The sequence below is a fragment of the Lampetra fluviatilis genome, chromosome 20 (assembly GCF_964198595.1).
Source record: "Lampetra fluviatilis chromosome 20, kcLamFluv1.1, whole genome shotgun sequence".
Taxonomy (NCBI): Eukaryota; Metazoa; Chordata; class Hyperoartia; order Petromyzontiformes; family Petromyzontidae; genus Lampetra; species Lampetra fluviatilis.
The window spans coordinates 11,248,677-11,275,995 of NC_136294.1; the positions used below are offsets into that span (position 1 = coordinate 11,248,677).

At 45.7% G+C, this 27,319-nt stretch overlaps 1 protein-coding gene across 5 annotated transcripts in view; it reads left to right on the forward strand.

The window, feature by feature from the left end:
* Window positions 1–27,319, forward strand: part of PARG (poly(ADP-ribose) glycohydrolase) — a 140,309-nt gene that overhangs the window by 104,031 nt on the left and 8,959 nt on the right. For all 5 annotated transcript variants that reach the window (XM_078865611.1, XM_078865610.1, XM_078865613.1 and 2 more), the window contains one exon: window positions 167–314. In XM_078865611.1, coding sequence (XP_078721737.1) covers window positions 167–314 — 148 coding nt within the window. The remainder of the gene's footprint in view (window positions 1–166; window positions 315–27,319) is intronic.

Below are 27,319 nucleotides of genomic sequence, written 5' to 3' on the forward strand. Positions count from 1 at the left end.
ATGCACCTAGCTTGGCACAAGTGTCGTGGTAACATCACCATTTAGTTGGGAAAGGCGGTTGTTGTTGTTTGTCCGTATGCATATAGCTTCTCGCCAGCAGCACTTGCCTCGACGACAGCCTGCAGGACTAGGTAGGGCGTGTTGTGTTTGTGCGTGGGAACGCCAGGTGGACTTTGCCAATAAGTACGTGGGTGGCGGGGTGCTGGGCAACGGCCTGGTGCAGGAGGAGATCCGCTTTATCATCAACCCCGAGCTCATCGTCAGCCGACTCTTCACGGAGGTGCTGGGCCCTAGCGAGTGCCTCATCGTCACAGGTGCGCGCCACACATGCTCTCCTCCAATGCTCACTCTCGATGGGCCATGCAGAATTCGTCACCGCGTGCGTTCCCAGTCTACTCGTGATGCCAGCCTTGTTCTGTATGCTGCTTGATGAAGGATGCTCCTGCGCATTCAATAGGTCTGGTAACGTAAACGCGTGATCCAAATGTCATCAGGCTCTGTAGGTTGTGTGCTGTGTTGCGTGTTTGTTGTATGGGTTGTGGCAGTGCAGTGGTTAATGCACCCCACTACAAAACCAGCAGCCTTAGTTCAATTCCCATCCACAGCTAACATCAGCGGCGAATAATATGCGAACCAAGTCTTGGCCCTCTCTTAGGTCGATTTGGCCTTAAATGAGTACCTCGTGCGCCATGTGTACATCGGCACTGGGGAGACAAACGTGGCCGGGCGAGGTGCTGACCACGCTACTCTCTCGTGTGCCGTTTTGACCTTGATCGGTGCTCGCTAACAAAGCTACCCCCCTGAAAATCTATATCGGGTATACAGGGGATATTTGTTTTGTCTTGGAGGCATGATGGTATTGTAATTCATGTATTGCTCTCCAATTCTGGTGACTCGTGTTCATTTCCTAGCTATGGACATGCGTATATTAATCTCTTCTGGGCCTCCCCTTTGGTTGACTCTGGCTTAGAATTGAGTGCCCGTTGTCCTAGTGATGTCATCTGCGACACACTCTCCTGTGAATGACATGTAATAAGGTTTGATAGAACCATGCGTACAAGCTTGTAATCTGGTTTTCTTTATTGTTGACGATCCATTGCTGGATGAAGGCCTCCACATTCCTTCACCTGCACAATAGCTGTTGCGTCTTATGATGTGTCCTGCCCAAGCCCATTCAGTTTCCTTAACACATTTATGATTTGTTTTCATTTCTTAATTCACGTGTTCTGCTTTCTGTGTCTCGGCGTAACTCCAAGCATGCGCTTCTCGGTGCTTCTTGGTTACCTCTTCAGCTTCTATTACATTTTATTGTTCAATGTCCTTGCTGAGCCACGTCCAATCGTGCTCATCGGAGGTACAATGGTTGTGTTTTTAACGTGCAGATTCCATAGAGTCGGGCTTCCATAGAGTTCGGTTTCTGTGAGCCAAAGCTTGTTGATGTACCCACACAGCTGGGTTTGTTTAGATGCATCTGATTTCAATATTCCTGGGCTGGTTAGCATGCAGTTGGATTGAACAGGGCCAGGTTTGTTAAGAAGTGATTGGCAGTATAACTTACAAGATGCTGTTTGGGCACGTGTTGTGTGTGTTTGTTTGTTGTTTGTTTGTGTGTCTTGAGTCACGCGTATTGTGTCTGTGCTGTGTGTGTCACGTGTGTTGTCTGTCTTGCGGAAGTTGTGCATCATACGTGTGTGCGAAAAGGTTCTTATTACGTGTTTTTTTACCTGTGTGCATGTACCCTGTTTGTATATTATTATTTCATGCACGCACATGTGTGTGTAAGTCAGCTGCTCTACGAACCCAGCGATCTGTGCTCAATTCCCGCTCACTGTCAACACCAATGACGGTCCTGGGCAGCCCCCAGGTCGATTCGGCCACAAACGAGCACCTGGTGCGTGGTGTAAACACCGCCACGAGGGAGACAAAGGCGGCCGGGCATGGTGCTGGCCACCCCACCCCCTTGTGTGCCGTGCTAGCCTTCATAGGTGCTCGCTTAACCGCACTTGCTCATACAGACTATTAAGGCTATACGGGTAATCTTTGTTACATGTGGTGTATACATACACGTTTATATCTGTCCGGTATGTATGTCTTCTATGCCGCATGTATTCTGTATACGCAAGCGTTTGTCCTGAGTGTGCGAGTGTCCACGAGCCATCAAACACTCCACGTCGGACGGGCGTGTCTTATTATCCCCGGCGTCTCTGCCTCTCCGTTGAAATGACAGGTGGCTCCGCTGATTCATAACCCATGGCCATGCACACGGCACAGCTCGGGTGGGGCCAGGCCAGCCCCGGGCCCTGATTTATACGGCCTCCGCTTACGTTGGGGTGAGAGGAGGTAGGGAGATGGAGTCAGGGCCGGGAGTATTGATGGGAGTGTGTATGCTGGAGGCAGTGTTGGTGCTAGAGATGGCAAGGCAGACAGGCAGGTAGACAGATTGGTGAGCAGACTGACAGATAGCTAGCTAGCTAGACAGACAGGCAGGGAGGGAGATGTATGGTCTGACAGAAAGATCAGCAGATAGACGGGCAGACTGGCAAGGCAGGTAGACTGACGGACAGGCAGGCATGTAACCAGATAGATGGGCATTCTGATCAAATATTCATGTTGGCAGGAAGAGAGGATAGATGGGCATACTGACATGTACATTAGTCCAGACAGACAGATACGCAGACAGATAAGTAGAATGACTAAGAGAACGATAGGCAGCCAGGTAAGACGGACAAACGATGCGTAAGCAAGTCAAAGGGTCTCTTCTTCATTGAGTGCGTGTCAGTGCTCATCTCTATTGGGCGGCCATAAGCCAGTGGAAGAAATTCCACATTCCTTTTGCAGACACAGTTTCACGCTATAGGCCAAACTATATCGACTTCTCAACCAAGTGGTGCTATTTTTTTGTACCTGGAGAGGTGATGGCCCAAGTCAAAGAGATAGCAGCTTGATAATTGTTTGGTAATTCAGTATATAAAGCCACCCAACAAACACAGAGAAGGCAAAAGTGTCCTGTCTGATTGAAAGCAAGTCAAACTTTCCTTGGATTTATTTGTTATTTTTCTGGGTCAAGTTTATCGTCTTTCAACCCATGGTGTGATCCGCGTGCAGAGCAGAAAGCAGGACAGCTGCCACGACGTGTGCGTCAGCCCGGCGCGATTGATAGCAGGAGTTGGGGGAAATGGCAGGACTCAGGCCCTTGGGGTTATGGGCCAACAACCTTCCCCCCCCCCCCGACGGTCTGACTGCCGTGACAACTGACGTGCGTGTGTCATTTTGTTATTTCATATTTCTGTGCGGTAATGTTTTATTTTGTTTCATTAAACCCCGCTTTAAAATGCATTCGCTCGTCTGGGCAGGCGAGCAGAGTGTGCGCTCTCCGAGCTGTGGAAGATGGACATGCACGAGCGTGCGTGTTCATGTGTGCGGGTGTGTGCCTGCGCATATGTGCGTGTTCCCATTTATTAGATTGTTCTTCTCGAATGTTGGCTGGGGGCTAAGGGTTTTGCCTGCCATTTACCCACCCGCCCCCCACTTTACAAGTTAATGTGCTGTGCCGAGATTGAAACCTTTCTTGGCCAAATTCTATATGTTATGTTATGAACGATGACGACGATGATGATGACGGTGACAATAACGTGACAGCCACATGGGGCTATTATAGGAGCACTCATCTCACTGAAGGTTACTGCATAAATTCCGATTAATGGTTGATTCGGCTCATCATCCTTGTTTTGGTGATAAAGTGAGTACCATCTCATTGTGAATTCTCAGTGGCCAATCTACATGGAGGCTTGTCCCCTGGATACGAATGTGTAATTCGCATAACTGGACATGAACAGGACTCCATTTCTGTTTTGAGCAGGGAGTCCCTTAGATTCTTGACCTTTGATGATGATAATCTTAATCATGATGTGAGGGGTTTTATTCTTGCTGCTAATTAACCCTTTTCCATTCCAATGACGTACATGATGACGTCCACGTCATCAGTTTTTTTTTTTCCGTTCTGTTCCGATGACGTACATATGTGTACATGATCGGAACAGAACGGGAAGAAAAGATAAAGTAACTTAATCGGTACCGAGGCTCCCACAAGGCAATGCAGGAGGGTGTGTGGTACAGTTTGGAGCGGTGAGTACAACGTCTTGAAAATCAACGACACTACGCCTCTAAATAAAATGAACGTCGATTCGCTCGCGCGTTCCAAGGTTCAGCGGTGAACGGGTCACCCACTCTACGACTTGCAGTCGTCTCGGAACAGGAAGGGGTTAATTTCAATTTAAATTCCAACCTGAGCACTCGACTCTTAACATGAGCTAAAGCTAATCCTTGTTCGGTCCCAGGTCAAATCCTACATTTCTCAACTGTGGGACTGGTTTTGTGTTTGCCCATAAACTTAAAATGTGCGGTGATTTTAAAACACTATCTTGCGAAGCTGAAGTTGGTTTCCACCCTCCCGCGGTCACCACTTGGACAAAACAATGCGTGTTAAACATTGGGCAGACCACACTGCTTTCATATTCGCCCATTTTACAACATACAGACCAGTGCCTTTCGAAGTGCTTTAGACATCAGGCTTGCGGAACGGTCTCCGATAGGGTCCTACGAATGTTTGTCTGTGCAGACAAGATGTTGACAGTGAAAGGCAGCACGGAAAGTGTATTTCTTATAGCAAACTTAGTGGTATTTAAAAACATTATTCTAACATGAATGGTATGTAGGACACCACAGTGGCGAGATGTTAACTACCCCGTCTGGTATACAGGAGGTAGTGGGTTCGATCTCGACCCTGATGCCTGCTGTATATTTGGAGTTTGCATGTTCTCCCCATGGTCACGTTGATTTTTCTCCGGGTCCTCCGGTTTTTCCCTCCACATGTATAAACAAGTGTTTTAGAGTATTTGGGTGCTAGAAATGTCCACGCGGTAAGTCACTGCTTTGAGTTATCATGTGTCTTGGTTGCATCTGAAAAAGAGCTATATAATTCAGTGGGCCTTAACTGGTAAAATAAAAAAAATAGTTTATTGTTTGCGTATTTGGGTTTTCATTGGGAACTCTTTTATATGATAATTGTTTTTTTACCCTTTTATCTGGCAACAAAACTGACACCTTTTTTACAAGGAGTCATGTTTGGATTGACCACAATATCTGCAGTCGGAATGCAAACAAAAAACATAACTCTGATAATGTATGCACTGTCCTTGAAGTTGATTGGTCCGCACCCGAGACAGCTTTCCTTAGAGCCTAGTCTCACATGGTGTTGGACCAGATGGCGCCAAAAGGCGCACAACTCAGACAGTGCACCATCAGAGTATGAGAGCTCGGGGTAAGAGGTTCCAATGGTAACTCTTTTATATACAATGTGTATTGTTAAGAGGAATTGGCAAGACGTGAAATAAGGATGTTGCCGGTAAGAAATCCAAAAGAAAACGTACTTATATAATTGCGAGTGCGTTTGTGCATCCGATTCCCTACCAGTTGCCGATGCAATTTGAATTGAAAATGATCCGCAGATATATTGCATCCAAACAACTCTCTTCCAAGATCCCAGGTCTTCGTTGGCAGACGAGGTAAAGAATATCGGTGGACCCCCACCTGTTTTAAGTCACAATAGGAGATGTAATTTTAATACTTTTGATTTAAAGCTTTGGTGAATGCAGGGATTCATATTCTTGGTTCTTTCGGTAAAGTCACGTAGAAGGGAAATAATCAAAATATAAAACAATAACAAACATGCTTGCTGTGTTGCTGTGGATTTCACACCTGATGATGATTGCTTGTGTTGCAGTCGAAACGTCGTGATCATTTTTTATTGTTTTATATTTTTTTTATGTTAGTATTTCCCTTCTACATGTAATTACCGAAAGAACCAAGAATATGTAATACTTACTGTTATTTAAAACCTATATAAAGCTTCTTAAATCAATGGAATTTTTTTTTTCAAAACAAACTGACTGTTTAGTGCAGGATGTGGAGTTGGCTAAAAAAAAGGAAGTCATCATTGCCAATGCATTAATGCTACTACACTCTACCATCAATTGGTTTCTGATGCCAGATCCCATAGCTGTTGCACATTCGGCCCAGCTTCCACAATCTGGACGCAAAACATTCCATGTTCTGGCTTTCAGGGGTTGTGTACCAGCCCCTGAAATGATCCCCAACCTCCGCATTAAAGTTTTCAAAGTCCAGCTCTTTAACTCTTGTGGTACAGCACTGTCAGCGGGAAGGGAACTATGAGCTGTGTGAACATTAAGAGGCATATCGTCTTCTTTATCTGCTATGCTAACCACGATAGGAACACTCAACACCCTTGTCTCTAAACGTTGTAACAAGGTAACCTCTGGGGGAGTGGTGGTGTAGGTGTGCGCTATGATCCCTGTGGCTCATTTTCGTTAAATTCCTCACTGGGATCCACACCCATCGCCACACGGCGTTCCGTGTATCGGCCTGCTGTGGGCCTTCTCTGGGTCAGCTCAGCCTAAAACGAGTTTCCTAATCCAGTGTGGTCAACATCAGGAATGGTCCAAATTCTTGCCACCGTACTCGTGCACCGTTGGCCCAACTTAATTCGTGCAGGGATGTTCGTCCTGTGCATGCATATGAAGTGTGTTTGTACGCACCCAGATTTATGGAGCCTTTTGGATGTGTGACACATTTGACTCTGAACCTCTTGGAGAGAGAGAGAGACGTACAGACAGAGAGTGGAGGAATAGAAAGAGGGGCAGAGAGAGATTGACAGGTTTTGCTTTGGGAGAGAGCGACACACACACATAAATGTAGGGGTTGGGGAGGGGGGTGAACGTTGCTGGGATGAGTTTGCGAGTGGCTGAGATTGACAGGAGTTTGGAAGGGGGACAGTTTGTCATGGGAACAACGCAGATAAACTGCGGATGTGTCAGGGGAATGACTTTGGGTGTGGGGAAGGGGAGCTGGGGGTAGCGTGCTGTGGCGAAAGGAGGTGTAATAATTTAAAGTTGGATGGGAGGGGAGATGACAGAATGCGGGGGGATGCTAGGATGGGCTACAGATGGACAGCACAGGGCGGGACGTGCCACATAGACCAGATGACTGAGCAAGGCAGGCGAGGGAGAATTTGCAGTTAGAGAATGAGTGTTGATACAGAAATAATAGGCTGGAGTAGTGGCGCAGTGGTTAGAGCAATTGCGCTTTGAGCCGGGTGATCTGAATTGGATTCTGGGCCAAGACTAACATCTGAACCTGTCCTTGGCAAACCCTCCGCCCGCCAATGTTGACTAGCCTGGTGAAGTGTGGTTAAACAGTGGACGTGACCAAAACAAAATGGGGTGTCTTTCCGAAGTCATCTTAGCTTAAATGAAATATGTTGTGCACTGCTGCGGTCATGAACACCTGGAGGTAGCCGTAAGAGGTTTGTGTGCCATGCTGGTCTAAATATGTACATACATATGTTGAACTCTTTTCGCACCCTATGTAACCAACTGTTCTAATTGTGTAGGTTGGTTGTCGCGCATTGCATATTTCTCAATACTTGAGGCAGTTAGAATGCATCGCTTTGTGTTTAAGACCGGTGCTGATACGATGAGTTGAGGATCAGTCTTTTTTAAGAACGTCAGATTGGCACAATGTTTGAAGACAAAAGCACACACGTGGTTAAAGTGTCTCCATGCTCAAACACGCATTGGGTTGGTGGTTATCGCCAATCGTGGCCTTGATTAAGTGGTGGAAATGTTCACAATGTGGTTCTTTTCACCCAGTGCCCTTTAGTTGAGATTCATTATTACTTTTGCAAGTGAGATCTATAATATGCAAATAACTATAGCTACATAGGGACACTTAATGGGCGTAGTGTGTCGTGAATCACGTTGTTTTCTCATTTGGCTGGGTGGTGCTCTGGCATTGTGCCCAACTAATAATCAGCAGATTTCCATTTCCAATCCTAGTCAAGGTTTGAATCGACTATATCAGTGCTTTGAAATCAAATACAAATAACGTACCACTTTGTAGAAAATCAATGGTGGGTGTTCTATGCCCAGACTGTTTCCCACTATAGAAATGTGGAATTTCCTATGCTGGCTCGAGACAATTAATTGAGATGACCATAACCCTTCTGCCACTTGAGCAGAGAAACACTTCGTTTGTAAAGAAGGCACACATCGGGCCCACTCTTACCAATGAAATCACAGCTGCCTTTGATTAAAGCAGTCGCTCTGTTTATCCACCAGGGATCGCTGGGTCTGCACAATTAAGTCTCCGCTTAGCGGGAAAAGCTTATTTATTAGTCCCTGATCGGCTGGCAGTAATAAAAGTTGGCAGGCGCGCGCGCGTGTTCAAAACGCGTGGACTCGCACAGCGATTCAGAGCTCTCCCCCTCCTCCGATTTTTTCCTGTGTACACTGCAGGGACAAATGCACCTGCTAAAGCAGACGACGGGTACGAATGGTCAATGTGGCGGGCAGCACACGCGCTCGGTGTGTGTTTTTTACCAAGAGCGCTGCGGTGGCGAGATGTTAATTACCTCGCTTGGTATGCAGGAGGTCATGGGTTCCATTCCGACCCTGACGCCTGTATATTTGAAGTTTGCATGTTTCCCTCCCCGTGGTCGCATTGCTTTTCTTCCGTGTTCTCTTGTTTTTCCCTCCGCATTTAGAATCATGCGTTTAGAGTATTTGGCTGTTATAAATTTCCATGTGATGAGCCACTTCATTGAGCCATCATTTGTGGCCAGGTCGCTTATGAAAAAGAGCTATATAGCTCAATGGGCATTAGCTGGTGAAATAAAAATTATTTAGTTTCTGTCTCCAGTGCTGATGTTTTACCATCACAGCTGCATTGAGAATTCATGTTAGGCTAAGTATGACCAAGTGTTGCCACACGCCAGATACAAACATACATTTACACCGGTGCTGTCTGATCTCGCAGGAAAATTATCGGTGTTGCAGGCATCGTAGCAAAGTATACTCGCCACCACCACACCACGACTACCTTTTCATACTTGGGCACATGCACACGCACTATGGACTACAGCTGACGGGTTATACGGCAGTGCCATAGTCATTTGCCAACAGCTGAAACATGTTTTATTGATCGGCACCCAAATGAAATTGTGCGGTTTTCTTTTGAGATGCATCACACACACTCTCATCAAACCCAATACCTCGATGTTACTCCGCACGCACGCACACAGGCAGAGACAAAGTCAAAGGTCCCCCCCTTTTTAAGACTACAGGGGAGCAAGTGCTGTTGGTGAGCAGTCCACAGGGGGTGGGGTGGCCAACACAGCTCCTGCCCCCCCCCCCCGAGGTGTGCCGAAATGACCTTCAAAAAGTGCTCGCCACCTGCGCACCAGCCTCAACAGTCTACAGGTGTCTCTCCTCAATGTGTTGGTGTTGATGACAATGTCATTGGCGCAAGATGCTCGTTTAAGCCCAAGGTGACCTCGCGGAGGAACCAGGGCAGCTCCAGACGGCATTGGCCACCGACGTGTACGGCCTTGTGTTGAACTGAGGTCACTGGGATCGTAGTGCAGTGTGCTGACCACCTCTGATTAGCACGATAAGCTACGTACGGTGCGAAAGAAGTTAAATATACAACAACAACCGCCATTCGCCACTTAGTGGCGGTGACGTCACTACGACGCTTGTGCCAGGCTATCTGCGCGTTGAGGCCACGTGAAGTGTCGAACGGCCGCTGGCAGGAGGTCACGGGGCAAACCCAGGTGCCACGGGTCGACTGAGATGACTGGCTGATGCACCACCCGTGCCCCCTACTGTACCAACTTGCTGTGCTTTAGCCACCCGGCGCTCCGCTCGTTGTTGTGAGCGTCGCTCCTCCCCCCGCCGTTGTTTTTGGAGGGCGGCTGCCTCCAACTGCCCAGTAGCGTTCTTCACAAGCTTCCTCCACAGAGGCCGATCTTGACACCGCTGGTACCAGTCATCAGCAGGTCCATTCAGTTCCACATCCTCCTGTACCACATCACTCCATCTCTTCTCTAGCCCGTGCCGCACCCATTTACCCCCCTCGATCCGGCCGAACAAAAGCTGTTTAGGCATGCGGTGGTTGGGCATGCGGGCTACATGACCCAGCCAACGCAGCCTTGTCTGCCGGAGGAGCGCATCAATGGGACTTTGTCCAGATCTTTCAAGGATATGTGAGCTCCTCACACAATCCATCCTGATTAAACCCAAGATGGATCGTAGGCAGGCCAGCCTAAGGTCCTTAATGATCGTGAGCAGAGGGTCAGGGACTCCGAAAGCACGAAGAACAACCCAGAGCCCAGACCTACTGATAGTATCATAGGCCTTGACCAGGTCAATAAAGCAGAGATGTAGGACTTGTTGGAATTCGCTACATCTCTGCTGTAGCAGTCGGACAGAAAATATGGCATCCGTGCAGGACCGCCCTTTCCTGAAACCACATTGAGGCTCCGCAAGCCTCTCCTCGGCGTGCCTAGCAAGGCGATGTTGAATAATCCTTGCCAGGACCTTTCCCGGCACACTGAGGAGTGAGATGCCCCTGTAGTTGTTACAGTCTGTGCGGTCCCCCTTCTTAAAGAGGGCAACCACCAGGGCATCCTTCCAGTCCTTCGGAACCGTCCAGTGGTCCAGACTTGTTATGATGTCATGTAGGACAGTCTGTGCACAAACGCCACCCTCCCTCAGCATTTCGCTTGGGAGATCATCTCTGCCCGGTGCCTTTCCTGGTCTCAGACTCTGTACAAACACGCACACACCCACAGACACTATCTGGGAGTTCGAACTGTTTGAGTAAACCCAAAACCCATTGAGCTGCTTACTGTCCAGTTGGTTCAAACTGGTCTCAGAAGGTTCAGTTCCGGGTTACCATTTGCTAGAGAACCAAGTTTAAACCAGTAAAAATTTGCCGATTAGCTCGGCTCTATTAAATACTACAATCTATTTTTTTTATTTACATTGCTATTGTGCACTGTTTAATGGAAACCAGAGAGAAAAGAGATGCTTTGGAATCATTTCAAGCATGGCGGTCTATCTAGCATTGCGAGATACAGAGAAATTGAGGTGTAGAGAGACAAACAGAGCTGCAAGGAGTCAAATAGAGATGCAGATAGACAATCGGAGATGCAGATAGACAATCAGAGATGTGGAGAGAAAAACAGAGATGGAAAAAATCAAACTAATGTCGGATACAACACTCCACTGAATTCAACCAGAGCTGAGAATCGAACCAGATTTCGAAGTGGGCGGTGTTATGCACGAACCTCAGCACCACTGCTCCCCACACACAATTGCATGCACACAATTGCACGTGCACACACACACACGCAATCACATGCGCACACACACACAAATAATAACACACGTGTGCACACGAGCTAGTACCCTAGTTTGTTAAATGATTTGGTGGCCTTGTCAGGTAGAGGGAGGGACATTGAGAAATTATGGGTTACTGGTGTTAACAACACTGCACCCCCGGCTCCCATCCAGTGCCCCCGATCTACCCTCACCCCTCCCACAGCTATATCTAATAGCTGTTGCCACTCCATCCCAGGGGACCATGGTCTCTGTAATTAAAATAACAGTGGTCTTTGTGGACCAACCAGGTGAAGGCTATTTCGCCATGGCGTATATACGCAGAGGCCACGGAACATTAGAATAATACAAATACAATTGGGATATATATGTATGAGATGGCGTGTAAAGCAGCTGAGAAGGATCATCTGGACATATATATTTACGTATAGCAACTAAAATGCATCTTCGTCTCGGTTGGCTACGTACGGTGCAAAAGAAGGGAAAAAAAGACATTTATACATAGAGCAGACCAGACGTTTGCATCACCGGAACCACCGAGTACTTAAAACAAATATCTGTGAGGAAATTCACTTTTTAGATAGGGGGCAGTCAGCCACAGGTAAAAGAGAAGGGCAAGGTGTTGAGGCAGTACGGGACGCGTGACGAGGGCAGCTCCACACCCTGGGGGCAGGAGCGGAGAAAGATCGTCTGGAAACCGCTCTCTTGTCTTGGCAAAAAAAATGCGTTCTCTCTCAGAACTAATAGCTCTGGGTGCCCCTTATGTGTAAGTTCTCTGTACGTGTGATCGGATTGATGGAAAGTACAGCTGTATAGGTTTACACACTGCTATAGCTCCTGCTAGCCAGGTTCAGTTGCTGGTCATTTACATTGTTGGTGGAGCATGGCATCTGAATGTGTGCTGAGCCACACATTCAGATGGCACTTTGGTGCGTGTCCTGCAATCGGCCCGGGCGCTGCCCCCCCCCCATCCCCAGCGCGTCTCCGCCAGTGAGGCCGGGCCCCCGTTCGTGACGCAACGCCGCCGCAACAAAGCCCCTCGCTCCGAGGCTGCTCCTGAAAGCACCCTCGCTCGGCGCACTCACCCGACTCCCATCAAAAAGCCTTTCAAATATCTATTCCGTTGTGTTTCATGTCGTAGCCACGAGCCTCGCGGTGTCTCTGAGCGCAAACGAGAAGTGGGGGTCTGCGTGTCCGTATCTGTTGGGCACGGTCAACCAGTGGTGGAAATTCCCCGGTCCCGTGGTGAAAACACTTTGGCTAAGCTGACCACTTATTCTTGTTTTTTTGTAAGTGGTGCTCTTTATATAAAAGACAAAGATGCCCAATATAGATTTGAACACACTGTTGGGGCAAGTTCCATGAGTGAGCACCTATCGGGCTGGCACAGCACATGAGGAGTTGGTGGCCAGCACTTTTCCCAGCCGCCTTTGTCTCCTCAGTGCTGATGTTCAGACACTATACCAAGTACTCACTTGAGGCTGAATCGACCTATGGCAGGCCCAGGGTCACCGGGTTCATAGTGAAGTCAGCTCACCACTGCACCACCACTTCAATACTCCTTAAATCATACACATGCACACACACCGACAAAAATTAAATATAAATTCCGTGGAATCACAATACACTAAAAGCCATGATTTATTTTTGTATTTGGCAACCTGAAAAATCTGCAGTGTCTCCATGTGTAAATTAGCCAGGGGGTAGCACTCATCTTTGTCAGTGGCTCTGAGCCCGTTGGTGGAAGTTCCACCTCCCAGTCTCCTCGTCAGAAATCTACCGTCATCCTCCCATGAAGTGGTTACTGACTTTTATCACCCACGGAGGGTTGATGGGCAGAGTTCATCGCTGACCTGGATTTAAATTCACAACATTCCAATTGTGTGAGTGGGATGCTCTAACCGCTGTGCTTCCTAGTTGAATACACGTGTGTGTGTGTGTATATATAATACTCGTACCATTGCATTGAGACCCCGAGGTAAGGGTTCATAGGTTCAAATCCAACCTCAGTCCACAGAGATCACGCTCGCTAATTGTGTGCGAGGTTCACCAATCCTGTGAGCCCCTTGAGTTATTAAATTGACCCTTGTGTGTTTCTTTTGGGCGAAACTACCACAGGACACAACTTGGCATGCAGGTGGTGATGCGAATGTCGTGTGTGTGTACGTGTGGTGGCCTGTCTTTGTTTATATCCGCCCCAGTCAATATTTATTATAAGAGCGGGTATATCTGTTTTTTTAACACTTTTCATTCAATTTGAGTTTTCCGTGTTCATAATTGTTGTTTGTTTGTGGAAAGTGGTGGCATCGTGATTTAGGCCCTTGGCTCCGGTCCTCGTGACCTCTGTTAGATTTCCAGCCGTGTGTGTTTTTTACTGGCATGGGATTTCGCTAAGTTAACTCGGCATTAAATTCGTACCCTCGCGCAGTGTGTGACGATCATGACCGGAGATAGTAAAGACGGTGGGTGCGGTGCTTTACCGCAGCACCCCCTCGCATTCTGTGCTGGCCTTATTGGCGCCAGCTCGTATCCCTTTCCCCTGTATCTCAGTGTATGGAAAATCTTGTTGTGGTGGTTAATGTAATTTACCACATCACTTCCTTGACTGCTCAGATGACTTCAGTAGGTCCTCACTCACAGCATTCAAGGCAACTTGGTCGTTAAGACCACCGCAATGCACATGAGTGGTGGGTGTTGTCGCCAGCACCAAGCCTGGCTGCTTTTGTCTTGTGTTGATGTTTGCACACCGCATCAGTTGCTCATTTTAAGACTTTCGTCGACATCGGGAAAGGTTAGGACCGTTTGAGATGTCATTTACCAATAATGTTAGCAATGGTGGGTTATCGAACTTGGGTCACGTGGTTCATCGCAAAGTGTATTAAGCACCACTTCTCTCTACACAGATCTACGCACATACAAGACAAAGATCCCCCTATAGCCTTAACAGACTGTTGGGGCAAGTGCTGTTAGCGAGTAGCACTTATAAAGGCCGGCACGGTACACAAAGGGGTTGGTGGCCAACACAACGCCTTTGTCTCCCTCGTGGCGATGTTTACACATCACACCAGGTACTCATTTGAGCCTGAGTAGACCTAGGGGAGGCCCAGGACCGGTTCAGATAATTGTCACTGATGTTGGCCATGAGCGGGAATCGAATCCGAGTCGCCAGGTTTGTACCGCAGCAGTAGTAGTGTATGTGCGTGGGGAGCGGTAGAGTAGCGGTTAGCGTGCTGCGCTAACCGCCGCTCTACCACTCACCACACACGCGCATACACACGTACACGCACTGAAAATATAACACTTGCAAATTTCTGCCAAAGTCCCCAGACGGAGCAGAATTGGCAGCTCGGCTGATGCTGTGCGCACCAGGCGGGGGGGGGGGAGATTCCCAAGGGGTTAAAGAGACGATGATGAATTTAATCTCTTCAGGAAATCCTTTAAACTGCTCTCTGAGCGCAAACAACACACAGGTTCGTTCCCTGCAGGGACATTGGCTTGCCACACAATCACATCCCGCGGATTCTATTTCCATCGCGCACCCTCTGCTTTCCTTTCTGCCTTTTCCTGTCCTCTGATTTTTCTCCAGCTGCCGCTTGTCAGGATCTCCTCTATTTGATTTCTGTGTCTGTAAATGTTGGATAACTTGTGCCCCGTTTTGATTTCTATTTGTGGATCATTCGCTGTGTAAGCTTCTCAAGATGTATATATTGAACATTACATTAGAAACAGATTTCAGATTTGATATCAGGAGGTTGAATTATTTTAGTCTCAGTGGGTTTGAGGTTTTTTTTCCCATTCCTTTTGTATAAAAGTGGTGATCGTTCTTCAACTATAAATATCTTGGTATTGTTAAGCGGCCACGTTTTGAGAATTCTTAAACTTGTATTGGGTGCAACTTGGTTTTTGGCTTCTTATATTTAAAGTCGGTGTGTCGTCTGCATACATAAGCAATGGAACGACACTCATCTTTTTCGATTTAAAGCTTTCGTGACTGCAGGGATTCATATTCTTGGTTTTTTTGGTAAAGTCACATAGAAGGGAAATAACAAAATAATGAAAATATTTCCCTTCTACGTAACTTTACCGAAAGAACCAAGAATATGACACTCATCTTCATTGGCAGCCCTGGACCAGCTATGGAAATTCCCCTCCACACACCTACACTGAACTTTACATCTGCAACCGATTGCTCGTTATTCAATAACTTTACGTTTCCTGCAGTTCATTACCAGTGGAAGTGAGAATGACTGCCGTCAGCAAACCTGAGATGGTTCTTGTCTTCTCTCTACGTAGGTGCGCCTTTGATTCTCCAATCCAATTTTTCTAAAATGTCTTCTAATGTTGCTTGAAACACATTCCTGCGGAGGGAGCTGGTAGGAACGTTGGGTTGCTCGGTCAATGGCCAGGGTCAACGGCGGTGTGGTGTATTCCGCAAATATGCCCGACTGTGAGGGCGGGCACAAGCCGGCGTGAGTGGGTTAAACGTTGAGTTTTATAAGGGCACCACGGGGTGACCAGCCCCTCCCCACCCAGCCCCACCCCTCCCCGCCCAGCCCCTCCCCACCCTCCCCGCCCAGCCCCTCCCTCCCCACCCAGCCCCTCCCTGCACGGCGGATGGACGGATTCAATAATCCCTTGTGTGCTGGTGTAACCAGGAGGTTCCTACCAGTACAATACTTGGTGACAAGTATCACCTTGTCTGATTCCCCTCTTCACGTGTACCTTGGGACTTGCGTTTTTGCAAAAGAAAAAAGCGTTCTATTTGTTGAAAAACTTTGTTTGTTTAGGCCCTGGTTTGTGAGAGCTTCGATGACTTCTCAGTTTCTCCTATATCGGATGCTTTTCCATGCTAAGCCAGGCACAAGAGTAATATAATCTGATTAATATGACGTATGTCATCGATGATGGAGAAACTCTCAGAAGCAAAAAAAAGGACCCCGCTTGCTTCTGTGATTGGTTGCCCTCTAATGTGTTGGTCATTCTCTTCCAAATAATCTTTTAGAACAATATATATATACACCGATGATGAGAGGCTAATGAATGAGTAATTCTTCAAGTCTCTTTTATCACCCTTTTAATACATTTTTTAAAATAATTGAGGTATTTCAGTTCCACGAAAACTAAAAATTGTGAACAAGTCCGCTTACTGTTGGTCCCGCCGCTCATATGACAATGTTGACATTGACACCATCTTGTTCAGCAGCTTTCCACACTTTCAATTTGCTGATCAAGGGTAGCAGTCATTATTTTAGTTCCGCGGGATATCCCTCATTCGTGTGGCAAGGGCCAGAATTTTCACATAAAAACCCCGTTAACTTCCACCTGATTTGTATCCTTTCATTGGTCTTGAGTAGGGTAATATGCTAAGTTGATTCCTAACTCTAAACCGTGTGATTGCGAGTGGAGCACTGCGCCATTAGCATTGCCCGGCTGGGTAATCATTTTCTACCAAAATATTCTGTACATGCGAAAATTGTAATTTTATACATGAATGATGTTTGAAACCATACGGCTATGTTTGTATGTAGATGCATCTCTGATATTATTTCCCTAGTTTTACCCCTTCATCTATTACATGCCCCCTATTAGAGATTTCCATTACAATGCAGCCCGAGTGTATTTACTCTGCCGAACATTGTTTTTAATTTTTTAATGCTGACAGGCAAAGTAGCAGCGCAATGCAAACGTGCTCTAATATGTGTGAGTGACAGATGAGCAGAATGAGGCCCCACGGGACCCTGCTGCATATAATATACACACTGGGTGGTGGTGTTTAGACACGTGGCCTATAATACACCACTGTGGAGGTGATGGGAGGGCGGGGGGGTGAAGGGAGCGCGGGGGGGTGAAGGGTGGGTGAAGGGAGGGCGGGGGGGTGAAGGGAGGGCGAGGGGGTGAAGTGCAGCTGTTGGAGTGCCGAGCTGTATTGTAGTAGGAATATGTTCAAATTACAAAATATGATTAACAACAACGCCCCTATGACTAACTGTTCTTCTGCACACGGCCACTATAATGATCAGGGCGATCGCCTCGGTGTTGCTGGTGAATGGCAAAAATAAACAATTGCATTAATAAACTGTAGCAAATAACAATAATGTATTTTTGAAGATTATACTCTTTTTACATATATTCTTTACCATTATTTCACAAAACCGTGACATATGGCAATGGCTTGGGGAGGCCTTCATCCAGCAGTAGATTGATCATGGCTGATGGTTTTACAAGTCGATATGTTATTATATATTGTGTATACATATGGGGAGTGCCACTTTGTGGAGAGTAGGCAGGGGGATTACATTCTGGAGAGAGCTGGCACTCATCAGATTAACGTCGGATATCGTCCACTGATCTCAGAGCTGCCAGGAGGAAAATCGTGCCCACCCCACAGTCATTTGAACAGATAGGCACAAGCCTATGCACATTTATGAATGTACTTTAGATGTTAAAGACGAAAGCCTTATTGACTATCGCTGCAAGTGATATACCGTGCTGGCTTGTTCTACACTGAGAATGTATTGCACTTGCCAGAGCTTCTTCAGTTAGAATTGATCTTTGCTGATTCTGGTGTGTTTGTTTTACCTTCGAATAAACGAGTTGTCCCTGGGCAATCCGCTGTCCTCCTACGATCCAAAACATAAACCTTCTGCAAAAGGCTCTGGTCACATTAACATCACTAGCCCCGGCAACTTCTTTATGACCCTTGAGCTACACCCATTTCAGACCTTTTAAAACAGTCTGCCTCAGCAGCAGACCATGCTTTCCCACCTGATGATGGTGTTGCGCCCGAAACGTCGTGATTTATTTTATTTTATACCTACGTGACTTTACTGAAAGAACCAAAGAGTATGGATTCCTGCAGTCACGAAAGCTTCAAAACAAGATTGATGAAAGAATGTATAACTTTGAAGTATGTTTAATATTCAGTGGAATTGCTGTACACTAAACTCTTGTTAATTCGACACATGGGATTGGCCTTGCCGAATTATCCAATATTCTGAATTATGTACAATGTTACTCCCCAGTGACTCCTGCCCTAATAAAAAATATTGACACACCTGCATCAATTCTATCCAAAACTGTGGACTTGTCTCGCAGACTAAGGGATTCATACTTCAGTCCCTTTCTATTACTTCTTGATGTAGGTGTAGACGACATGTCTGAGAGGGTTGGCTTGCACAGAGTTCATAAACAAGGTAAAGTCCAAAGCGACGGGTCTGCACTAACGCCCACCACGCTCACCACGCTCACCACACTCACCACAATCACCACACTCACCATGTGTGCCGCCACCAGACCGAGTCGGTGTTCTGGTCGTGGCGCGTGGCTTCGATCCACGTGTCTGCCGAAATTTTACCATTCGGTACGGCAATTCGGCTCATGGTGAATTACTAATTCTGTATATATGCAGAAAACGCATCCGTGCCGAATTATTTCCAGTTATGAATGATCAAATACCGAAATAACGAGGTTTTACTGTATGTCCAAAACTGAGAGTCAATCTCTTCTCCCTTGAAAAAGAGATGTTCCGTCTGAAGGGCTTATCCAGGTAAAATATTTGAATAACTAAAACTCATTTATATATTTTTTGCCAACTGGCCAGGATTTGGCAAGAACACAACCCACTTTTCACCCAGGCAACTGGAGAGGAGAGACTCGGATACGTACTTCTTATGTACTTATTTAGCTATGAAGGCACACTCAGTTGTAGGACTGTCGGGAGGATTTTTATTTTAAGATCTTTTCAGCCAATTAGTGATGAGTGTTTGTCCGTGTGAGAAGGAACCGGAGTGCCCGGAGAAACCCCATGCATTCAGGGGGGCAACACTCTATCCCTGCACAGATGGAAACATGCAGTGATTAGTCCACATGCCGTACTGCTTTCGCCTGGCAAGCCAGGGAATGGTACTTCCTCGACGCCCACAGGAAGGGTCTTTCACAACATTTGTTTAATCCACCAACCCTCACTGCCTCCGCAGTGCTGGATTACAGGCGTGCTCCACCAACGCCCGACTTATCACTAAACACCAATTATATGTAAAACGCACAATATGAAAAAAACCAAATGTACAATTATGCAAGATTAATTGAAATAACTTTCTTTTTTTACTTATGTTATCGGTGATTGTCATATGGTTACTATTCCAATATTGAACCAGGACATATAAAACACCGGTAGAACCAACTGAAGTCACCCTGCTTGACCGTCATGAGTCTGTGAGCTGTGCGTGTTCATGGGGAGTGGTTGCGCTATGCTTCGTGAACTGCTATTCGTAACCTGTGACTTGAGCTCCGTTCCCAGCCTTGGCGAACATCATCGACAGCTTGTGTCTGATGCTGTCCTCGGCATATCCACATCTTGAAAGGGCACGCTAAGGTGGTGGGGTGTAACCGTCAACTTGGGAGAAATAACAAGACTCGTAATCGTGGGGGCCATGCCATCCCCTATTGTGCCGTGCCTGCCTTAATGGGTGCTTGCTAACGATATTCACAGTCGATGAGGTTAAATGGTGGACCTTTTGTCTTTGTCAAGATTGATCGAAGTGTGTGTGTGTGTCCAGTGTCAATTTGCACCCGCTGAAGTTCCATTGCTATTGTCCTGTCTGTTGATTTCAACAGGGAAATCTACCGCTTGTCATTTATTCTCAATTTTTTTGTTCAAAGTTTATCCAGACAACCAACACCTTTCCCTCTGCCACCATAATTGCTATTGTATGTATGCTGGCAGTCATAGTCGTATGTATCGGCTTTTACCTACCATGGGAATGTATAATTTCTGCCACGGGCTCAGGGCCACCCTCACCCAACCCCCGAAGCCAATGCGCTTTGCTCAGATGGAAACCTTCTAAACAGTGGATGTACATGTGCAGCTATTTTTGTTAATCCACTGCTGGATGAGGGGCCTCCCCAAGTCAATGTGGGTTTTGGGGCGTGAAAGAACCATACTTCACGAATCTGCCCACTGCGGGGTACAATACAACAGTGTTTTACTCTGCACTGCTCTCTGTTGCCCACTGTGTGGCCCTGCAAGCCCCATGACAATTTGCACCATGTATATTGGTGATGAAGATGATGATGTGGTAATGAACGTACCTAGGTGATGCCATTATGCATCGATAAAATAAGTAATCAGTTTAGCACTTAGGATTTCGCGACCAATGTTATCCACAATGGAGTTTTTTGGGTTAGATCGCGTATATATTAATGTGTCGTTAAATCGGCCACCAACCTACAATTAGTTACGAGTAACGAATTGGCTTGTGTTGTTTGTGACAAACCTTACTCATCGGCTGTGTCGGGTGGTGGCGGGTTTAATGACACATTTCTATTTACACGATCTAACCCAAAAACTTCTAATATGGAAAATAAGTAATCCTCGGTCATTATTCGGCAGTGCTTATTCTATGGATATTTTATCCCCACCTTCGGAATGTAGACTTTCACTTGCCTCGCGGTCACTGAAGGAGAGATGGGTACTTTTACATTGTCTGTTTGGACAGGGATACACTTTTACTTTCATTTGAATATTGGTTTTGCAGGCACCGTGTCGTAATAATTAACATTTTTAAATGCACACTAGATGTGTTACTCATTTATGCAGCAGCAATTATTCCTTTGCACATTTCTAAAGGCATTTGTATCATAAAGAACATACAAATATTCAGCAAAGGAATTTGTTTTGTTATATTCATTTGCGCTGTGTGTAATTGTAATGTTTTGATAAGCTTATTATGTTTTGCTTGCAGATTGATTTTGCTCCACCTTAACTTTGCACCCTGCAGTGCACCTCTCATGATTACACCAGCTCTGCCTTGCTGTAGATTACTACTATTATTATTTAGTGCCATCATTGATTTAAGTTAACCGATCTGCCAGGTTCTCATCTCCGTTCGTATCTATGAGCCAGTGGTAGAAACTTCTTGTTGCGATGATTAGTTGAATAATATGACAATGTTCTTGGTTATTTCGGTAAAGTCACGTAGAATGGAAATAATAAAATAATAATAAAACATAATAAAATCATTATTTTATTTTATTGTTTCCATTCTACGTGACTTTACCGAAAGAACCAAGAAGATGAATCCCTGCAGTCACGAAAGCTTTAAATCGAAATATGACAATCACTGACGATTTCCAACAAAGTGGTACGGATTTTATTGATCCCCCTTCCCCCAAAGGGATGCTGAACAGGGGACTGAACCAGCAACCTTTCTATCGCGGGTCAGCCACGAACCGTAACGCCACCCTGCAGGGTTACGCCTCCTTTGCTTGGCAACGAGACTGGAATTCGAACTACGTCCCCTCCTTGTCTTGGTATCTTACCGCACGGGCGGTCGCATTATCCCCCTGGGCCGCCCAGTCACTTTTTTTTATATTCTGACGCACGTAAATAAACATGAGACTGTCCTGGGTGCAAGGGAGAGACCGGCATTACAATACAACCTTTTCAGACGTCCCTGGCTGGCATATCACAGACACGCGCACACACCCTCGGCCGTAGCCTTTATCCCCTTCCCTGGCAGTCGCGTTTACCGGGTAGCCCGTATAATACCATGCGAAGCGGGACACTGACTCAAAGTGACTTTTATAGAGGGAGCGTTACACTCGGTTTGGTTCAATTCCATTCAGTGTCCTTTATTTAACCACGTGAAGAATATCGTTTGGTGTTCCAAAAGTATGATAATATTTTTTAAAATTCACATTGTCTCTGCTTTAAATAGCATGGGGCAGTGGTCATCTACTGTTGTGGCCGAGCTCGCGGTGGAAATCACTCCAGAGGAGAGCCACTGATGACTCCCCAAAAGTTGATGCTTAATGTATTGAGCCCGAAGGTATAATGGTGGGATGTTATAACCGCCAATCTGGATTTAACTTACAGCCTTCCAATTGTCAATCAAACATTCTTACACTGTGCCACCCGGCGCTGAATGTGTACAACAGTAATACTTAATTCACAAGAAAAACTAACTTGAGTGTCGAAACTCAATGTCAGGAGAGTTGTGCGTTGGGGTGTTTGGGTTGTGGAGTTGAGCGCCATCGGTGATGGGTCATGAGCGGCGGGGTTATCAATCGTAGACTGTGGGTCGTGGGTGGTGCTTGGGTAGGGCTGGGGGTTTGTTTATATCTTCTCCGTCCTCACCGTGATCCTGCTAAATGTTACATCCTTTATTCCGACAGTCCCATGCTGAAATATGAATGTCTCTCATTAAAGTGGAATATAAATTGGACACAGGATGGAGGAAAAAAATAATGCCTAAATAAATAAATTACCTCGTGGAACAAAGCTTCAAATCATCAGACAGTGGGACGTGGCCGGATGTCGGCAAAGGAAACCCACAAGAGTTTAACGGTGTCCTCATTAAACCTTTCTTCACCCAAAAATAGACAAGGCCTCTGATTTGTTGGCTATCGCCTAACTTTCACTCTGCTGACTTTTATGCATGTGAGCTCTGTCCAGCTGCCCGGTGATTTCTCTGAGGAATTACCAAAGTGCACTCTGCTTCTAAACTGTGAAAATGCCTGTAGAAGACCCTGTGACATCATTCGCAAGGGTAGGCCATTTTGTGCTAATATCAAAGCCCATATAGACAATGCTAAATTGTAGCAAATGTGATAAATGGGCAGATCTAACTTCGGTAATAGTTCATAAATCCAAATGGGCTTTCACATGGTAAGTGCTTTGAATCATCGATTAACATAAATTCACGATGTATACACCCGATGGCATGTGTAAGAATAGATAGTTTTTTCGATTTGTATACATCTTATATTTTGTTATTCGTAATTCGTGTGTTGGGTTAGATTGTCTGGGTATGTCAGTTTTTTACGATAACCCTCCACCACCGACAGAGCCAATGAAATCATGTTGTCACGCTATGGGGAAATATGTCGAATGCTGAAAAGCAAGCAAAACTTGACAATTATGTGCGATGTTTCGCTGGCGATTAAAATCGGTATCGTCAGGTCAAGTCTCTCGTCAATTTTAATTTTGTTTACTAATATGTGGCTCCTCCTCGCACAGATCTTCCACTCAAAGCATCATTGCATTCATGCTCAACATAAAAATTTGAGAATTCTAAACAATGAGAAAAAGTATATAGATATCCACGAACTATCTACAATTGTTTAAATAGAAAAACAAAAGCAACTCTTTGGTTCTTTCGGTAAAGTGACGTATCAAGAGAAAATAATAAATAAAATAATATCATACGACGTTTCAATTGCAACACAAGCAATCATCATCAGGTATAAATGAAATAAAAAACAAACCTAATATACTTAGAAATATAATACAATACAACACAGAGAGTCGGCTAACATAACAGTCAACACCCTACCTGGTTGATAACGTTCTTCCAGAGAATGCTAAATTTGAGAGAGGGAGATAAAACATTAGAATGCTAAATTTGAGAGAGAGAGATAAAACATTAGCATTCTCTGGAAGAACGTAATCAACCAGGTAGGGTGTTGACTGTTAGCCGACTCTGTTGTATTGCATTATATTTCTAAGTTTACTAGGTTTGTTTTCTATTTCATTTATGCCTGATGATGATTGCTTGTGTTGCAATCGAAACGTCGTATGCTATTATTTAATTTGTTATTTTCTCTTGATACGTGACTTTACCGAAAGAACCAAAGAGTAATTCCTGCAGTCACGAAAGCTCCAAATTAAACAAAAGCAAGTTGTGGCTGTGATTGAGTTAAATGCAAGTGCACAGAGATGCGTTGTGACTTGAATATAGCGATGGAGTCGAGTGTGTGGATTGCCTCCAGGAGGTTCCAGTATTGTGGCGCTCTAAAAGTTTAATTCTCGTGTTTAATTAATTATAACATTGGCCGTGAAAGCCTTACGTCTATATTTTATGTTTACATCACCCCTGAAGCCACTAGGGGCCACTCAAATCACCACAGCAAAGTGTGATCCTTAAACCTAATTGCGAGCCGGAGTCGCATGGATTCTTCAGTTTGTTGGGGGTGTGAATCATCCCACCTTTAATTGTGTCTCGTTACGTCCCTAATTGTGTCTCCCGATAACAGAAATGTAATTGTTTATACGTCTTAAATCAAATGCAAAGTGTCTGAGGACTTAAATGAGCATTGGCCAGTGGGCATCTCTATTGGTGATCCTGAGGAAGTGGTAGAAATTCCACATTCTTCTGGAATGGGACAGTTTATCCGTAACACACCAACTGTTGATTCCCCCAAGATGATGCGCAGAGTTGACTGATAAATCTTGACTTAAAGCTTTCGTGACTGCAGGAATTAATATTCTTTGGGTCTTTCGGTAAAGTCAAAAAACAAAAACTACGACGTTTCGATCGCAACGCAAGCGGTCGTCTTCAGGAAAAGGAGGGTTAGATTCCAAAGGCAAACTATTTATAAATGTTTGAAATGGGCGTGGCCCAAATGTCAGCAGCCAATGTTACTGCAAGTGGTGGGCAGCCAGCCCGACGGTGGTTGGTTTTCCACCAATCAAAGGGCTGCCAGGTGAAAATTAGCATGTTAAAGAGAGATTAGCATGTTAATGGTAGATCGCAGAGCCGCAATAAAGTGATCGGCGCGCGAAGAGGCTGTGTTAGTATGAATCCTGTGAAAGCTCAAGTTTGAAATGGGCGTAAAGCACAACTAACATCGGAAGGTGGTAGGATGGGAACATCATAGCCAGTTATGACTTAAACTGGTTGATAACGTCCTTCTAATGATTGCTCAGTTTTTACCCATCTTCTCGGTTGAAATTGTGTCTGTGTCTCTGTATGGATGGTTTCATGAATGTATCTTTGTTGATAGCCAGGTGGCTTGCAAAGTACCTTCGTCTTAGAGAAATCTATTTCGTGTGAGCCCACCGCATTAAAACAATGATCAGCCGAGGTATTGGTCCTACCGTGTTTCAGATCTGCCTCATGTTCACGAACACGGTCCGAGACATGTTGCTTAGTTTCCCCGATGTAACTACTGCCGCAGACACAGCTTAGTTTGTCGACGCCAGGGTATTGCATGTCAGGGATCACATCCTTCACAGATGGGATCAGATCACGAATTTTATGTACTGTGTTAAGTCGAACCTGGATCTTGTGTTTGCTCATGATTTGGGAAATATTTATAGTTACCCCTGCTATGTATGGCAAGGTGATGGTTTTGATCAGGTCCTCAGATGGTTTTTTCCCCACGGTTGGGGTGATAGCTTTATGGATTGTGTAGTTTGAATATCCATTCATCTTGAGAGCTTGGGGTACGTGTTCCAGTTCACTGGCTACGAAAATCAACAATATCATCACCGATTCGACATCTTTAATCGAACCAACCAAGCGGTTTTCCTTAAAACCCTCTGCTGCGAGGCCACCCAAATGGTATGGCTTACCACACGATGATCTTTCCATGGTCAGTCCACCTTTCCATGAGAGTTTTGCATTTACAAGAATGCATCGCCGTACTGGGCTTGTCGGCGCCGCTTTCGAGTGGATTTGTGCGACGCTAATTTCCACAGCGAACTCCAGCCCTTAATCCCTTCTTTTGCCCGCATCAATCTCCTGCTGACTCTATGCGAAGGTCATTTTTTTCGGGCCGAATTTCCTAATAGGGAGGGGGGGGGCGGTTACGAGGTGAGGGAGGGGGAGTACCAATTTACCGGCTCACTGGGGAACTAAAATAACACTGTGCATTTTAACACGTCGGTTGCTACGAATCATTAACTTTTAAATTACGCCAGGGAGGCCACGCCATGGTGTCGAGTGAGGCCGCACTGCAAACAAAGTGAGACGTCTGAGGTCCTCGTGGGTTCTCTTTAACTCAGTGTGTGTGTGTATATATTTGTGTTGACTGTACAACAGTTATGCAGCTGGATTGCACTTACGGTAAAGCGTGTGACTCTCGGTCAGACGTTTGCGAGTTCTCATCATGATTGGGGTCTCGACGGAGAAAATAGTTTCTGTGGAGGTCAAGAGCGTGAGTTGAGTAGCATGTAGGAAGCCATCAGTGACATCTTTCTGTGGAGATCCTGGCCCCTTCCTAGATATCCACACACAATGGCTCAAGGCAGCTAATGGGAAGTTGCTGTGCACTAAAATGGTTTGAACAGCGAGACGCTTTGGCATTTTAACAGTGTAAAGGCCTTGCAGTGTCACTTCTAGATCATTCCACAATGCTGGTCAATATCACAATTGGAATACAATTAGCAGGTAACAAAAACATTCAACAATGCAAAGACATAGAATGAAACAAAAATCGATTAAAATAAATTTGCTCTAGGCATAGGGGTTGTTTTTACCCTCTGCCATCATATTACTTTACCACTTTGAGTCCAAAGGTTATTTAGTCTAAAGTGCCAGACACAATATGCCAAGTTACCTTAATTTATCTCTGCAGCAGCAGTGCCTTGGAATGTTGCTGTCGATGCTAACTCAAGCCTTGCTGGGACATCTAATCAGAGCGCTGATAATTTTGCTTCATAACCCCCGACTCGATGGCGCTCGCGCTGGCCAGAGACTGGAGTCGTAAACTTTATGTTGGAGCTGACTGGGTTGCTTTGAGGTCGAATGGATGGAGGGCTCGTTATGAGAGCGTCGAAACACTCAACCGGCACCACAGGGATCCTGGGTTCAAATTTGGGCAGCCACCCGTGATTAACCGAGGTGATGTTCTCAGCTGCGTCGCCATTGACTCTATGGAAGTTATAAAATGCACACCCGTGCTGGAGACTCATAATTTACCCTTCTTAACGACAAATTTCGATACAAATGTGTGGGGTTTTTTTCAGGATTAATTGTATGAAAATTGTCTTTGGCTGATGATTTGCATTGTTTACACCATTGATTGCATTCCCTCGATTTTGTGTGCCCATCTGCTTTGTTGGGTCAAAAAAATGAGTTATGCTTGTGAAAAGTTATCAGTGTTTTGTTTTGTAGACAAGACTTGCCCCTGCCATGAAAATGTGGAATGTTGAACGCTAGGTCAGGGCTGCCAATAAAGATGAGCACCATGGTTTTTAGCATAGAGACATTTGTAGCCGATTATACAGCTGGCTGGAAATGATAGCAGGTGGGTCAGGTAGCAGCGGCACAGCGGTT